The following is a 17101-nucleotide window of genomic DNA, read 5'->3' as shown; positions in this document are numbered from 1 at the left end:
TTTGACTATACTTTGTACTACCAGATAGTATACTAGATAGTCAAGATTGACTTGCCTGCACAGTCTACCTAGCCTTGCGATACCGATGGACACGCAAGCTGATCAAAGTGTAAAAAGAAAAAAAAAAGGAAAAAAAAAACATACTACAGGGAGCCGTTGAGCGCTGCCAGACGCCGGGACCCCCATATGCTGCAATGTGACCCCGGTGCAGTAAAGTGACACTGCAAAGTGGCAGCGCACTTTACAGCACCGGGGGTCACCGCAGCACACAGGATACATCATCCGGCAGCCCAGCAGAAGCAACGCGGACCGGCTCCCTGGACTGGTAAGTATATTGATCTGCTGCGGGGGGGGGGGGGGGGGGGTAAGCATGGCGCATGGGGGTCAACCGGGCCGCGGCTGCGATGGCGGCGCATGCACAGCAGGACATCGGGATATTTTTTACGAAAAATACCGCGATGATGCTGCGGAGTGTCATCGCAGGGACCTGCATGCGATAATTGATACATCCCTGCGATGTAATCAATTATACCAGTGCGAGACCGAGTTGGGGTGATTTTATCACCTGTCGGTGATAAATAGATCCCTTAGTCCCTACAACCAGTGTACAGGCAGTCGGCGGGTCACTTGTACACACAGCCAAATGCGCCGATACATCTACAGATATATCAAGCAACGGCTGTACTGCAGGGCCGACACAATATGTCTGTGAGTGACGTCATACACACCAGCCGGCTGGCTCGCGATGTATCGGCTTGTGTGTACTCAGCTTTACTTTTTTTAAGATACGTTCTCATCAAATCACATATGAAGAACACCGCTTCATTTGTCTCTCTCTATTGATCTTGCTTGTAATAATGTCATTTGTTGCATGCTAAATACTTGAAACTTCTTAGTAATTTCCATGGACAAATCCTAATGACCTGGGTCTGTCGGTGGAAATAATAGACACATGGCATTGGTGACACAGATGGCAACACATGATGACTGATAACTGCATGAGATGGAGCTAGATGCCTCTGCATGGGGATTATTCAGAGGAATGACGATGCTGAGATTACTTCTACAAATTGTTCTAAAAGTGAAACTAATGTCATTTCAATGTTGCAGAGAACACTGAGCAGCAGCAGCACTCGTGCTGGTGCAGTCCTGGGGTGAGTGAGCCCGAGCCGAGGTGGGTGTGGTGTGAGTGCCTTCACTTTGGGGAGGGGGCGTCCAATGCTGTCTCTCCTCCCACCCTGCATGCGCCGAGATTTGGAGGCGGCTGCGGAGAGTGTGCCTGTGTTAATTACAGGAGGCTGCATCTGTTCCCCCCTATACGGTGTGTGTGACACCTCTGGACCCCCGTCACCATGGACTCAGCAGCAGCTGCAGGAAAGGTGAGAATCCCCAGTGCTTACTTATGCTTCTGCACCCGGATCGCCCGGGACTACTCCACGTGTGCGGCCAGGGGCTGTGCTAGGGATTTGGCGCCAGTGGAGCGGAAGCCTGTGTGCTGTGCGGGATGTATTGCAGGCAGCAGCAGTGGTGCTCTGAGTGCTGCCAATATACTTATTCCCCACTATAAGTGACTTATCACCAGTGTGCTTTAGGCAGGTGTGTGTATACATAACCTATATCCCTGTAGCTAGCTGCTCCGCTGCTTATATTTACATAGTGCTGGGTATTACCTCCAGCATTGTGCAGGTTGCATGATCCATGGCTGCTCTGTGATTACCTGGATAATGCTATTTCCATCTGAAATCTAGAGATATTATGTTGCAGTGAAGTAGTTTCTGCAGGTCAACGTGGAGGGAGGGGGTTGTACTAACAGAAAATGCTGTTAAACCTTCGAAAAATATTGCTTGGCTGTGGTTTGCGCAACCCCCATATGTACCAAGCTCCAGAAAGCAATGTATCCATATAGGAGTTTTCAACGAGTCACCAGAGAAAGATCACAAGGGATATTACACCATAGGATTGTAAGCTTGCGAGCAGGGCCCTCCTACCTCTGACTGTTTGTTTTTACCCAGTTTTATCTTATTGTGTCCAGTTGTAAAGTGTAACGGAATTTGCTGCGCTATTTAAGAAGCTGTTAATAATAATTACAGCTCCCCCCCTCCCAAACAACGACTGTCTGACCGATCCGCATGCACAGTGGTATTCCTTGGTCATAATACACCTAGAAGTCCTCAGAACATCATGTGGGACCGCTCTTTATGGAAGAGGTGACCAGAGCGAAATTACTTAGGTGCATGCATATGGTGTTAATAAACACTGCTACACAAGCTATCGAGGGAGGGTGTAGATGGCCGTTGGCACGCAAAAAACTTGAATTCCCCCCATAGAGGTGAGCAGCAGGGTTAGCTTTTAATTTACATAAGATTATTGTACATTAGTGCTATCAAATCTGTTATTTTTTTTATTTTATTTTTCCATTTGCTTAGCTGTATAAAGGTTCAAGTTCAGAACATGGAGCCCCCTGAGGTTACCATAACTAAATTGCTTCAGGACATCAGTACACTTAAGCCGGGTACGTACTAGATTTGAGTGATGTACTGTATACGGCGATGGGACCCTACCTTGGCAAGTGTAGGGGGATGCCATGCTGCATCACTAGCAATATCTTTTGATTGACCCTGCAGCAGGGCTGGGCAAAAGACGTTAGCGGCGCTGGGGACGCGCATATTAGGCGTACATATTAGACGATATGGCCGATATCGTATAGTGTGTACCCGGCTTTATTCAGTAAACTAATACCCCTTTCATACTGTCAGCAATAACCCGGGTTATTGCATGTGAACGCGCAGCAACCTGGTTTTTCAACTTGGGTAGCGAGCAGGGTTGAATACGGATTCAGCCTAGCTCGCTGTGCAGTATAAACGGGCGAGCAGGGTTCATGTGACCTGACATCCGTTCACTGCATAGGATCATATCTCCAAGCACCGCCTTGGTATGTGTTGGCGGTGGCGTCCCCAACCCAGCATGTGAGATACGGATGTCATGGTTAAATCAGCCAAATTCGCAATACGATTAGTGTATACATTGCATGGATGTATCAATAAACGCATGCATGGACAGAGCTTGTAAGAATGTTCTGTCCCTGCAAATGCTCTCTGCAGTATTAGCGGGTACCTCCCCAAATCCCCCCACCCCCCAAGAAAGCTGTGCATAAGTAGGGATGTTGCAATGAATTTCCGGGACCAGCTGCGCAGTGCAGACTGCAACTCTGGAAATTTTCCGGGCATGCCACTTCTCCTCCTCCTTACACTCCGCTCGGCCAGCCCGGTGGGTGACGCAATCGCGCTGTGATGTCATGATGCGATCACGTCATTCCGCAAAACTCCGCCAGCTGAGCGGAGTACAAGGGAGGAGGAGAGGAAAGGATGTCAGTGCTGGCGGGCTAGTGCTGCCCGGTGGGAGGGCAATCGATGGTCATCCCTGATTTACAGTACACATGTGGGTGGATGAGCGGGCGTGGGTTTCAGGGGGCAGAGCTAAGCTCCGTGCCCTGACACTTTTAGGGAGAAAAAAAACACAAAATAAATGACAGCACTGAACCATCGATGGTAAAAGTTTTTGACATCGGTCATAGACCATCGATTGATTTCAATGGCCATCCCTAGCTGCCCCTAGGCAACAAACATGGATCCCAGAGCATAAAACCCCTGGCAATGTGCAGGTAAAAAATAAATAAAAACCTTCCTTGGGAGGTGTGACCAAATTCCAAAAACTCGCCACTGAAGGGGTTAAGTGTTTAAATTAGTTAACTTCATATTATAAATATTTTTATTGATGTTTTGAAGCGGATTAGTTATACTAACCTCATAAGCTGAACTTGAACCTTGTATAGATATTGTTGCAAACTGCAGTGGGGCTATGTGTTGTTTGCCCTGAAATTCTTTACAATTCTATACTATGATGTTAGATTATTATTACTATGGTACTATCACTATGAAATTGGTTGAATGAGAAACTTTTCCTCCTTAGCATAAAGCTGCTTTACCAAAACCTTTGGGAGATGACTTTCATTGTGGGCTCTTGGGGGCAGGTGTCTTAACATTGCAAAAGTCTGGATCAGGACATGGGGCATGGCTGCGTCACTGCGGTGGTGCTTTGCATTCCTGCTACTCCCTTGGCTTTTTTGAATGCAACATTGGCTAGGACGCCATAGCCTAGTTTCAGCAATGCCACCATCCCCTGTTAACCATTTGATGTTTGCTAGTGTGTGTGCAGACGCAGTGGAACGCCGTAGTTTGTGAATGCTTAAAAGTGTTCTGCTGTGGACCCAGGTGTTGGTGCACGCAGAAGGAGTGACATCAGCAGCCTTTGGAAAGAAGCATGCCATTGATAAAGCTAAATATTTATCGTATATAATACCCTTTATGAGGTCTAAGAACACTGTACGCTATCTACATATGAAGTACCGTAAGGGTACGCTAGTTGCGTAACAATCGCTTTGCCGTGATCGAGACGCTCAAGCGTCACGTTCACTCACGGCCAAGAGATCACAGGCAGGCACGTTATTGGCTGTTAACTAAAGTAATGATTCGCTATAGCGTAGCGAACGCTCGGGACCACGAGGAGATCACCAGCGGAGCTGACGCTCACTATATTAAACCTTTGTATCTAAACCATAAACAGTGTATTGTGCAGTAAAACCTTAGTGTAATGTTAGAGTGTAAATGCAACACAGTATAACCTTATTACCTTAAAAGCTTTTTTGAGCGTCACCGACGCTCTGAGAATACTTAATACTATAAGAAACACACCGATACCGTGCTCAGGGTCCAACGCCTAAAATATATATTATGAATGCTATACTTGCAAAAGAGTTAAACACAATTGGGGGAGATGTACTAAGCCTGAAAAGTGATAAATATCACTGTGATAAAGCACCAGCCAATCGGCTCCTAACTGCCATGTCACAGGCTGTGTTTGAAAAATGACAGTTATGAGCCGATTGGCTGGTACTTTATCACAGTGATATTTATCACTTTTCAAGCTTAGTACATCTGGCCCAATACAAGTCATACACTACAATATAACATAGACTACCTAACCAGATAACTACACAGGAAATACAATACAATACAATTTAAGGGAAAATGAGTGAGAGAGAGAGAAGGGGAGAGAGAGAGAGAATTTGAGAGAGATTGGCCCACAATAACAAGAAGATCAATATAGTTGCGGAGAAACACTTACGCACAAGGGGAAACGATCGCATGCGCCTCGATATCCAGCTCCCGATTATCAGCAATGAGAACCGTTGAAGAGAGTGAACTGGATATGGTCGGCCTGCCTATTTATGCCCCACACACAATACAATTCAATGGTCCCTACAATCTCATTGTTCATAGGAATTCGGCTTCGCATTATAACAAAAGGTCATAGGTTGATTCATACAGGTGGGTTGTGACTGTTTCCAACTGTTCAGGTGGGTGGGATACTGAGTTTCCCGCCGCATGACTAAATAAGAACAAATAATAGTAAATGGACATAAACTTCTTATGTCCATAACTATTCGCACGAGCGATTAATCCGCTCCAAACCAACACCGGAATATTGCTATTTAAATACTCTTCCGATGGGTACCAAACACCACTGTATGACCCCTGTTAGACCCTTCGTACAATACAAAGAGGGATCTCTCTGTTCAGGAACATGCTATGTTAACTAAACTTTCAGAATCTATCAAAGGGACCATGATCTACAAAATACATTTTCTCTATCGTCCTAGTGGATGCTGGGGTTCCTGAAAGGACCATGGGGAATAGCGGCTCCGCAGGAGACAGGGCACAAAAAGTAAAGCTTTTTCTGATCAGGTGGTGTGCACTGGCTCCTCCCCCTATGACCCTCCTCCAGACTCCAGTTAGATTTTTGTGCCCGGCCGAGAAGGGTGCAATCTAGGTGGCTCTCCTAAAGAGCTGCTTAGAAAAAGTTTAGCTAGGTTTTTTATTTTACAGTGATTCCTGCTGGCAACAGGATCACTGCAGCGAGGGACTGAGGGGAGAAGGAGTCAACTCACCTGCGTGCAGGATGGATTGGCTTCTTGGCTACTGGACATCAAGCTCCAGAGGGACGATCACAGGTACAGCCTGGATGGTCACCGGAGCCACGCCGCCGGCCCCCTTGCAGATGCTGAAATCAGAAGAGGTCCAGAATCGGCGGCTGAAGACTCCTGCAGTCTTCTAAAGGTAGCGCACAGCACTGCAGCTGTGCGCCATTTTCCTCTCAGCACACTTCACACAGCAGTCACTGAGGGTGCAGGGCGCTGGGAGGGGGGCGCCCTGGGAGGCAAATGAGTACCTATAAAGGCTAAAAATACCTCACATATAGCCCTAGAGGCTATATGGAGATATTTAACCCCTGCCTAAATTTTCTAAATAGCGGGAGACGAGCCCGCCGGAAAAGGGGCGGGGCCTATCTCCTCAGCACACGGCGCCATTTCCTCACAGCTCCGCTGGTCAGGACGGCTCCCAAGTCTCTCCCCTGCACTGCACTACAGAAACAGGGTAAAACAGAGAGGGGGGGGCACATTTATGGCGATATTTTGATATAACAAAGCAGCTATAAGGGAGCACTTATTATAAGGCTATCCCTGATATATATATAGCGCTTTTGGTGTGTGCTGGCAAACTCTCCCTCTGTCTCCCCAAAGGGCTAGTGGGTCCTGTCTTCGTTAGGAGCATTCCCTGTGTGTCTGCTGTGTGTCGGTACGGGTGTGTCGACATGTATGAGGACGATATTGGTGTGGAGGCGGAGCAATTGCCAAATATGAGGATGTCACCCCCTAGGGAGTCGACACCAGAATGGATGCCTTTATTTATGGAACTACGGGATAGTGTCAACACGCTAAAGCAGTCGTTTGACGACATGAGACGGCCGGGCAATCAATTAGTGCCTGTCCAGGCGACTCAAACACCGTCAGGGGCTGTGAAACGCCCTTTGCCTCAGTCGGTCGACACAGACCCAGACACAGGCGATGACTCCAGTGGTGACGGTGACGAATCAACCGTATTTTCCAGTAGGGCCACACGTTATATGATTTTGGCAATGAAGGAGGCGTTACATTTAGCTGATACTACAGGTACCACTAAACAGGGTATTATGTGGGGTATGAAAAAACTACCTATAGTTTTTCCTGAATCAGAAGAACTAAATGACGTGTGTAATGAAGCGTGGGTTGCCCCTGATAAAAAGCTGATAATTTCAAAGAAATTATTGGCATTATACCCTTTCCCGCCAGAGGTTAGGGAGCGCTGGGAAACACCTCCTAGGGTGGACAAGGCGCTAACACGCTTATCTAAACAAGTGGCGTTACCCTCTCCTGAGACGGCCGCACTTAAAGATCCATCAGATAGGAGGATGGAAAATATCCAAAAAAGTATATACACACATGCAGGTGTTATACTACGACCAGCTGTAGCGACTGCCTGGATGGGCAGTGCGGGGGTAGTTTGGTCAGAGTCCCTGATTGAAAATATTGATACCCTGGACAGGGACAATATTTTACTGTCGTTAGAACAAATAAAGGATGCATTTCTTTATATGCGTGATGCACAGAGGGATATATGCACACTGGCATCACGGGTAAGTGCTATGTCCATTTCGGCCAGAAGAGCTTTATGGACGCGACAGTGGACAGGCGATGCGGATTCAAAACGGCATATGGAAGTTTTGCCGTATAAAGGGGAGGAGTTATTTGGAGTCGGTCTATCAGATTTGGTGGCCACGGCTACAGCCGGGAAATCCACCTTTCTACCTCAAGTCACTCCCCAACAGAAAAAGGCACCGACTTTTCAACCGCAGCCCTTTCGTTCCTTTAAAAATAAGAGAGCAAAGGGCTATTCATATCTGCCACGAGGCAAAGGTCGAGGGAAGAGACAGCAACACGCAGCTCCTTCCCAGGATCAGAAGCCCTCCCCGGCTTCTACAAAAGCCTCAGCATGACGCTGGGGCTTCTCAAGCGGACTCGGGGACGGTGGGGGGTCGTCTCAAAAATTACAGCGCGCAGTGGGCTCACTCGCAAGTAGATCCCTGGATCCTGCAGATAATATCTCAGGGATACAGGTTGGAATTAGAGACAGATCCACCTCGCCGTTTCCTGAAGTCTGCTTTACCAACGTCCCCCTCCGAAAGGGAGACGGTTTTGGAAGCCATTCACAAGCTGTACTCTCAGCAGGTGATAGTCAAGGTACCTCTTCTGCAACAAGGGAAGGGGTATTATTCCACTCTTTTTGTGGTACCGAAGCCGGATGGCTCGGTAAGGCCTATTCTAAATCTGAAGTCCTTGAACCTGTACATAAAGAAGTTCAAGTTCAAAATGGAGTCACTCAGAGCAGTGATAGCGAACCTGGAAGAGGGGGACTTTATAGTATCCTTGGACATCAAGGATGCGTATCTCCACGTTCCAATTTACCCCTCACACCAGGGGTACCTCAGGTTCGTTGTACAAAACTGTCACTATCAGTTTCAGACGCTGCCGTTCGGATTGTCCACGGCACCTCGGATCTTTACAAAGGTAATGGCCGAGATGATGATTCTTCTTCGAAGAAAAGGCGTATTAATTATCCCATACTTGGACGATCTCCTAATAAGGGCGAGGTCCAGAGAACAGCTAGAAATGGGATTAGCACTGTCTCAAGAAGTGCTAAAACAGCACGGGTGGATTCTGAATATTCCAAAATCCCAGTTAATACCGACAACTCGTCTGCTGTTCCTAGGGATGATTCTGGACACGGTTCAGAAAAAGGTTTTTCTCCCGGAGGAAAAAGCCAAGGAGTTATCCGAGCTTGTCAGGAACCTCCTAAAACCAGGAAAGGTGTCTGTACATCAATGCACAAGAGTCCTGGGAAAAATGGTGGCTTCTTACGAAGCAATTCCATTCGGCAGATTCCACGCAAGAATTTTCCAAAGGGATCTGTTGGACAAATGGTCAGGGTCGCATCTTCAGATGCACCTGCGGATAACCCTGTCTCCAAGGACAAGGGTGTCTCTTCTGTGGTGGTTGCAGAGTGCTCATCTATTGGAGGGCCGCAGATTCGGCATACAGGATTGGATCCTGGTGACCACGGACGCCAGCCTGAGAGGCTGGGGAGCAGTCACACAAGGAAGAAACTTCCAGGGAGTATGGACGAGCCTGGAAACATCTCTTCACATAAACATTCTGGAACTAAGAGCAATATACAATGCTCTAAGCCAGGCAGAACCTCTGCTTCAGGGAAAACCGGTGTTGATCCAGTCGGACAACATCACGGCAGTCGCCCATGTGAACAGACAGGGCGGCACAAGAAGCAGGAGTGCAATGGCAGAAGCTGCAAGGATTCTTCGCTGGGCAGAGAATCATGTGATAGCACTGTCAGCAGTGTTCATCCCGGGAGTGGACAACTGGGAAGCAGACTTCCTCAGCAGACACGATCTTCACCCGGGAGAGTGGGGACTTCATCCAGAAGTCTTCCACATGCTGGTAACCCGTTGGGAAAGACCAATGGTGGACATGATGGCGTCTCGCCTCAACAAAAAACTGGACAGGTATTGCGCCAGGTCAAGAGATCCGCAGGCAATAGCTGTGGACGCGCTGGTAACGCCTTGGGTGTACCAGTCGGTGTATGTGTTTCCTCCTCTGCCTCTCATACCAAAAGTATTGAGAATTATACGGCAAAGAGGCGTAAGAACGATACTAGTGGTTCCGGATTGGCCAAGAAGGACTTGGTACCCGGAACTTCAAGAGATGATCACGGAAGATCCGTGGCCTCTACCTCTAAGGAGGGACTTGCTTCAGCAGGGTCCCTGTCTGTTTCAAGACTTACCGCGGCTGCGTTTGACGGCATGGCGGTTGAACGCCGGATCCTAAAGGAAAAAGGCATGCCGGAAGAAGTCATTCCTACTTTGATTAAAGCAAGGAAGGAAGTAACCGTGCAACATTATCACCGAATTTGGCGAAAATATGTTGCGTGGTGCGAAGATCGGAGTGCTCCGACGGAGGAATTTCAACTGGGTCGATTCCTACATTTCCTGCAATCAGGATTGTCAATGGGTCTCAAATTGGGATCTATTAAGGTTCAAATTTCGGCCCTGTCGATTTTCTTTCAAAAAGAATTGGCTTCAGTCCCTGAAGTCCAGACCTTTGTTAAGGGAGTGCTGCATATACAGCCTCCTGTGGTGCCTCCAGTGGCACCGTGGGATCTCAATGTGGTTTTGGACTTCCTAAAATCTCATTGGTTTGAACCACTAAAAAAGGTGGATTTGAAATATCTCACATGGAAAGTGACCATGCTTCTAGCCCTGGCTTCTGCCAGGAGAGTGTCAGAATTGGCAGCTTTATCTTACAAAAGCCCATATCTGATTTTCCATTCGGACAGGGCAGAACTGCGGACTCGTCCGCATTTTCTCCCTAAGGTGGTGTCAGCATTTCATCTGAACCAGCCTATTGTAGTGCCTGCGGCTACAAGTGACTTGGAGGACTCCAAGTTACTGGACGTTGTCAGAGCATTAAAAATATATATTGCAAGGACAGCTGGAGTCAGAAAATCTGACTCGTTGTTTATATTGTATGCACCCAACAAGATGGGTGCTCCTGCGTCTAAGCAGACGATTGCTCGTTGGATCTGTAGCACAATCCAACTTGCACATTCTGTGGCAGGCCTGCCACAGCCTAAATCTGTTAAGGCCCACTCCACAAGGAAGGTGGGCTCATCTTGGGCGGCTGCCCGAGGGGTCTCGGCATTACAACTTTGCCGAGCAGCTACGTGGTCAGGGGAGAACACGTTTGTAAAATTTTACAAATTTGATACTCTGGCTAAGGAGGACCTGGAGTTCTCTCATTCGGTGCTGCAGAGTCATCCGCACTCTCCCGCCCGTTTGGGAGCTTTGGTATAATCCCCATGGTCCTTTCAGGAACCCCAGCATCCACTAGGACGATAGAGAAAATAAGATTTTACTTACCGATAAATCTATTTCTCGGAGTCCGTAGTGGATGCTGGGCGCCCATCCCAAGTGCGGATTATCTGCATAAATTGTACATAGTTATTGTTAACTAATTCGGGTTATTGTTGAAGGAAGCCATCTTTCAGAGGCTCCGCTGTTATCATACTGTTAACTGGGTTTAGATCACAAGTTGTACGGTGTGATTGGTGTGGCTGGTATGAGTCTTACCCGGGATTCAAAATCCTCCCTTATTGTGTACGCTCGTCCGGGCACAGTACCTAACTGGAGTCTGGAGGAGGGTCATAGGGGGAGGAGCCAGTGCACACCACCTGATCGGAAAAAAAGCTTTACTTTTTGTGCCCTGTCTCCTGCGGAGCCGCTATTCCCCATGGTCCTTTCAGGAACCCCAGCATCCACTACGGACTCCGAGAAATAGATTTATCGGTAAGTAAAATCTTATTATTACTGAAAATATGTAACGATTGAGTCGCACGCTGCGATCACATAAACTCTACCGTAAATACGCATACCGTGCGCCTGCGGGTGCCCGCGACTGTGAGTATGCGCACGCACGGGAGAGCGTACGCATGCGCAGCACGGACCTGTGTGAGGTGCAAATATGGTAGTGTGCATAGAGATATTTTTCTGACTTTGACACCATGGTGGAAGCATCACAATACCAGCATTAAATAGCGAAAGGATATACATCGGATCAGAAACCTCAATGGTTGAAAACCATTGGTTTCTCATGGCAATCCCTAGCAGCAGCAGACGTGGCTGCTAACCTCCTGTGAGTTAGTACAAGCATGTTAATGATGGGACAGACCACTGACATTGGAGCCATCACACCGCAATGCGTTGTGTGGTGTTGCCATATCAATCAGAGCTCCTTGCTTGGTTTGTCACAGTCCTGGACAAACACCTAGGCAGAGTCTGTTAGCGGGAGGACCCAATCATGTCACAAATAAGAGATTGGGGTTTGCGATTGGCTCCTCCAGCTCCCAATTACAGGCAATGAGCTTTGTTTATTTGCTCTTTTTATTGCAGAGTCCCTGGAAAAAGGGCTGCATGTAGCAACCTCAGGCAGTGGAATGCTGGCACCTTTAGGAAAATGCTTCCTGTTTGGTATTACAACATTAAGGATCAGAGAATGAACATTTCAACTTGGGGGGAGGGGGTATTCTGGTCTGTAAAGTGCCAGTGTGATGGCATTTTGTGACTGTCCAATATTGCTAGTTTTCCCTCGCAACTCATAGATTTGCATAGGAATATTGGTGAGGTTGGAGTACCGTATTCCATGATGTGTGCAGCAGGACGCACACCGCAGATAATTGAATATTGGCTTTAGCATCTGGAATTCCACAGGTTGCCTACCCCTTCTCTAGACTGTGAGCCCGGGGTATTCGGAATGCGGCCCTGCAGTTGCTGTGGAACCACATATCCCATCATGTTCTCCCACCATTGGGATGGCTAGTTCCCCAGAAGCTGGAGTATGACATGCTGAGTGCCCTGTAAGCTCTCATGAGCATGGTCCTCTGCTCTCGGCCTCGCCGGTGCACCTGCTTCGTCAGCTTGTGTATGCTCTTTCTGTTTTTATGTGTGGCGTGTATTTGGAATAGTTTGTAATTTTAGGGGAGATGTAGCAAACCTTTAAGAGAAATAAAGTGGAGAAGTTGCCCATAGCAACCAATCAGATTCTAGCTGTCATTTATCAAGCACAGTGGGGTCTATGTACCAATCCATGGAGAGCGATAAAGGGGTCTATTTACTAAGCTGTGGACACAGATAAAGTACCAGCCAATCGGCTCCTAACTGCTATGTTACAGGCTGTGTTTGAAAAATGACAGGAACTGGTTGGGATGTACCAAAGCAAACGTGGTAAAAACCCAGTTTTCTTTGTGTTTACTGCATTTTCAAATGTGCTAATCCCTGGCCGCCTGAGCACTGACACAGGTGGTAACGCCAGCTTTTGTTGTCACCCTATAGAAGCCTATGGACTCCTTTCCTTGTCGCGCTGTGTTTCCCAGCATGCCCTGCAGCCACCACATTCCTCTGACTCCCGGGGGCCGATACCTGGAAATCCATGGACGGAGTGCATCGCGGAAGATGGCTCTGATCACAAGAGCTGTACTGCGCAACACTAATCTCATACATTAGTACATGTTCGATTAGTGTCAGGGGGCGAGGTGTGGCAGGATGTACCGCAACAGGTTGGTACTCCCTGCCCTTCATCTTCGTCCAAGGCTTAGTAAATAGACCCCAAAGTATAAGCCAATCGGCTCATAAATTACTTCTCTTTTTCTCCTTCATCCACTAGGGGCCACTGGAGTGCAGATACAATGGGGAAATAGTAGGCAGTAACTGGGAGCTGGCACTTTAAATTTATAACCATGTGACTAGCTCCTCCCCTACTATGTCCCCCCTCCAAGCCAGTTTTTGTTTTGTGCCCAGAGGGAGCTGGTCACACTTGGATCTTCTCTGAAGAATTTTTTTAAATATTTTTCTCTAACGTCCTAGTGGATGCTGGGGACTCCGAAAGGACCATGGGGAATAGCGGCTCCGCAGGAGACTGGGCACAAAGTAAAAGCTTTAGGACTAGCTGGTGTGCACTGGCTCCTCCCCCTATGACCCTCCTCCAAGCCTCAGTTAAGATTTTGTGCCCGAACGAGAAGGGTGCAATCTAGATAGCTCTCCTGAGCTGCTTAGAGTAAAAGTTTAAATAGGTTTTTTTATTTTCAGTGAGACCTGCTGGCAACAGGCTCACTGCATCGAGGGACTAAGGGGAGAAGAAGCGAACTCGCCTGCGTGCAGAGTGGATTGGGCTTCTTAGGCTACTGGACATTAGCTCCAGAGGGACGATCACAGGCCCAGCCATGGATGGGTCCCGGTGCCGCGCCGCCGGCCCCCTTACAGATGCTGAAGCAAGAAGAGGTCCATAAATCGGCGGCAGAAGACTTTCCTGTCTTCATAAGGTAGCGCACAGCACTGCAGCTGTGCGCCATTGCTCTCAGCACACTTCACACTTCGGTCACTGAGGGTGCAGGACGCTGGGGGGGGGGCGCCCTGGGAAGCAATGAATTTACCTTATTTGGCAAAAAATACATCACATATAGCTCCTGGGCTATATGGATGTATTTAACCCCTGCCAGTTTTCCAGAAAAAAGCGGGAGAAGAGCCCGCCGTGAAGGGGGCGGGGCCTATCTCCTCAGCACACAGCGCCATTTTTCCCACACAGCTCCGCTGGTAGGAAGGCTCCCAGAATCTCCCCTGCATCCTGCAACTACAGAAACAGGGTAAAAAAGAGAGGGGGGCACTTATTTGGCAAAATAACAGATATAAGCAGCTATAAGGGGTAGACACTTATTGTAAGGTTGTCCCTATACATATATAGCGCTCTGGTGTGTGCTAGCAAACTCTCCCTCTGTCTCCCCAAGGGGCTAAGTGGGTCCTGTCCTCTATCAGAGCATTCCCTGTGTGTGTGCTGGGTGTCGGTACGTGTGTGTCGACATGTATGAGGAGGAAAATGATGTGGAGGCGGAGCAATTGCCTATAATGGTGATGTCACCCCCTAGGGAGTCGACACCTGAATGGATGGCCGTAATTAAGGAATTACGTGACAGTGTCGGCACGTTACAGAAAACTGTTGACGACATGAGACAGCCGGCAGCTCAGTTAGTGCCTGTCCAGGCGTCTCGAACACCGTCAGGGGCTATTAAACGCCCGTTACCTCAGTGGGTCGACACGGACACAGACACTGACTCCAGTGTCGACGGTGAAGAAACAAACGTATTTTCCAGTAGGGCCACACGTTACATGATCACGGCAATGAAGGAGGTTTTGCACATCTCTGATACTGCAAGTACCACAAAAAGGGGTATTATGTGGGGTGTGAAAAAACTACCCGTAGTTTTTCCTGAATCAGATGAATTGAATGAAGTGTGTGATGAAGCGTGGGTTACTCCCGACAAAAAACTGCTAATTTCTAAAAAATTATTGGCACTATATCCCTTCCCACCAGAGGTTAGGGCTCGTTGGGAAACACCCCCTAGGGTGGATAAGGCGCTCACACGCTTCTCAAAACAAGTGGCGTTACCGTCTCCAGAAACGGCCGCCCTTAAGGAGCCAGCAGATAGGAGGCTGGAAAATATCCTTAAAAGTATATACACACATACTGGTGTTATACTGCGACCAGCAATCGCCTCAGCCTGGATGTGCAGTGCTGGGGTGGCTTGGTCGGATTCCCTGACTGAAAATATTGATACCCTGGACAGGGACAATATATTATTGACTATAGAGCATTTAAAGGATGCATTCCTATATATGCGAGATGCACAGAGAGACATTTGCACTCTGGCATCAAGAGTAAGTGCGATGTCCATTTCTGCCAGAAGAGGATTATGGACGCGACAGTGGTCAGGGGATGCGGATTCCAAACGGCATATGGAAGTATTGCCGTATAAAGGGGAGGAGTTATTTGGGGGCGGTCTATCGGACCTGGTGGCCACGGCAACGGCTGGGAAATCCACCTTTTTACCCCAAGTCACCTCGCAGCAGAAAAATATACCGCCTTTTCAGGCTCAGTCCTTTCGTCCCCATAAGGGCAAGCGGGCAAAAGGCCACTCATATCTGCCCCGGGGCAGAGGAAGGGGAAAAAGACTGCAACAGACAGCTTCTTCCCACGACCAGAAGCCCTCCCCCGCTTCTGCCAAGTCCTCAGCATGACGCTGGGGCCTTACAAGCGGACTCAGGCACGGTGGGGGCCCGTCTCAAAAATTTCAGCGCGCAGTGGGCTCACTCGCAAGTGGACCCCTGGATCCTGCAGGTAGTATCTCAGGGGTACAAATTGGAATTCGAGACGTCTCCCCCTCGCCGGTTCCTAAAGTCTGCTTTACCAACGTCTACCCCCGACAGGGAGGCGGTATTGGAAGCCATTCACAAGCTGTATTCCCAGCAAGTGATAATCAAGGTACCCCTCCTACAACAGGGAAAGGGGTATTACTCCACGCTGTTTGTGGTACCGAAGCCGGACGGCTCGGTGAGACCCATTTTAAATCTGAAATCCTTGAACACTTACATAAAAAGGTTCAAATTCAAGATGGAGTCACTCAGAGCAGTGATAGCGAACCTGGAAGAAGGGGACTACATGGTGTCTCTGGACATCAAGGATGCTTACCTCCATGTCCCAATTTGCCCTTCTCACCAAGGGTACCTCAGGTTTGTGGTACAGAACTGTCACTATCGGTTTCAGACGCTGCCGTTTGGATTGTCCACGGCACCCCGGGGTCTTTACCAAGGTAATGGCCGAAATGATGATTCTTCTTAGAAGAAAAGGCGTCTTAATTATCCCTTACTTGGACGATCTCCTGATAAGGGCACGGTCCAGAGAACAGTTAGAGGTCGGAGTAGCACTATCTCAAATAGTACTGCGACAGCACGGATGGATTCTAAATATTCCAAAATCGCAGCTGATTCCGACGACACGTCTGCTGTTCCTAGGGATGATTCTGGACACAGTACAGAAAAAGGTGTTTCTCCCGAAGAGAGAGCCAGGGAGTTATCCGACCTAGTCAGGAAACTCCTAAGACCAGGCAGGTGTCAGTGCATCAGTGCACAAGGGTCCTGGAAAGATGGTGGCTTCTTACGAAACGATTCCATTCGGCAGATTCCACGCAAGAACTTTTCAGTTGGATCTGCTAGACAAATGGTCCGGATCGCATCTTCAAATGCATCAGCGATAACCCTGTCTCCAAGGACAAGGGTGTCTCTCCTGTGGTGGTTACAGAGTGCTCATCTCCTAGAGGGCCGCAGATTCGGCATTCAGGATTGGGTCCTGGTGACCACGGATGCCAGCCTGAGAGGCTGGGGAGCAGTCACACAGGGAAAAAATTTCCAGGGCTTGTGGTCAAGCATGGAAACGTCACTTCACATAAATATCCTGGAACTGAGGGCCATTTACAATGCCCTAAGTCAGGCAAGGCCTCTGCTTCAGGGTCAGCCAGTATTGATCCAGTCGGACAACATCACGGCAGTCGCCCACGTAAACAGACAGGGCGGCACAAGAAGCAGGAGGGCAATGACGGCAGTGACAAGGATTCTTCGCTGGGCGGAAAATCATGTGATAGCACTGTCAGCAGTGTTCATTCCAGGAGTGGACAACTGGGAAGCAGACTTCCTCAGCAGACACTATCTTCAC

At 48.4% G+C, this 17101-nt stretch overlaps 1 protein-coding gene across 2 annotated transcripts in view; it reads left to right on the top strand.

The window, feature by feature from the left end:
* Positions 1-1097: 1097 nt before the first annotated feature.
* The window catches only part of CDCA7L (cell division cycle associated 7 like), a 103569-nt gene continuing 87565 nt past the window's right edge, over positions 1098-17101 (top strand). The window contains exon 1 of one of the 2 annotated variants that reach the window (XM_063921783.1): positions 1098-1154. Coding sequence is in view for 1 of the 2 variants with exons in the window: in XM_063921782.1 (XP_063777852.1) it covers positions 1353-1379 (27 nt within the window). In the remaining variant the exon portion in view is untranslated. The other variant, XM_063921782.1, reaches the window with a different exon arrangement.

Source organism: Pseudophryne corroboree, chromosome 5, assembly GCF_028390025.1.
Source record: "Pseudophryne corroboree isolate aPseCor3 chromosome 5, aPseCor3.hap2, whole genome shotgun sequence".
NCBI lineage: Eukaryota > Metazoa > Chordata > Amphibia > Anura > Myobatrachidae > Pseudophryne > Pseudophryne corroboree.
This window is presented reverse-complemented; position numbering and strand designations above follow the sequence as displayed.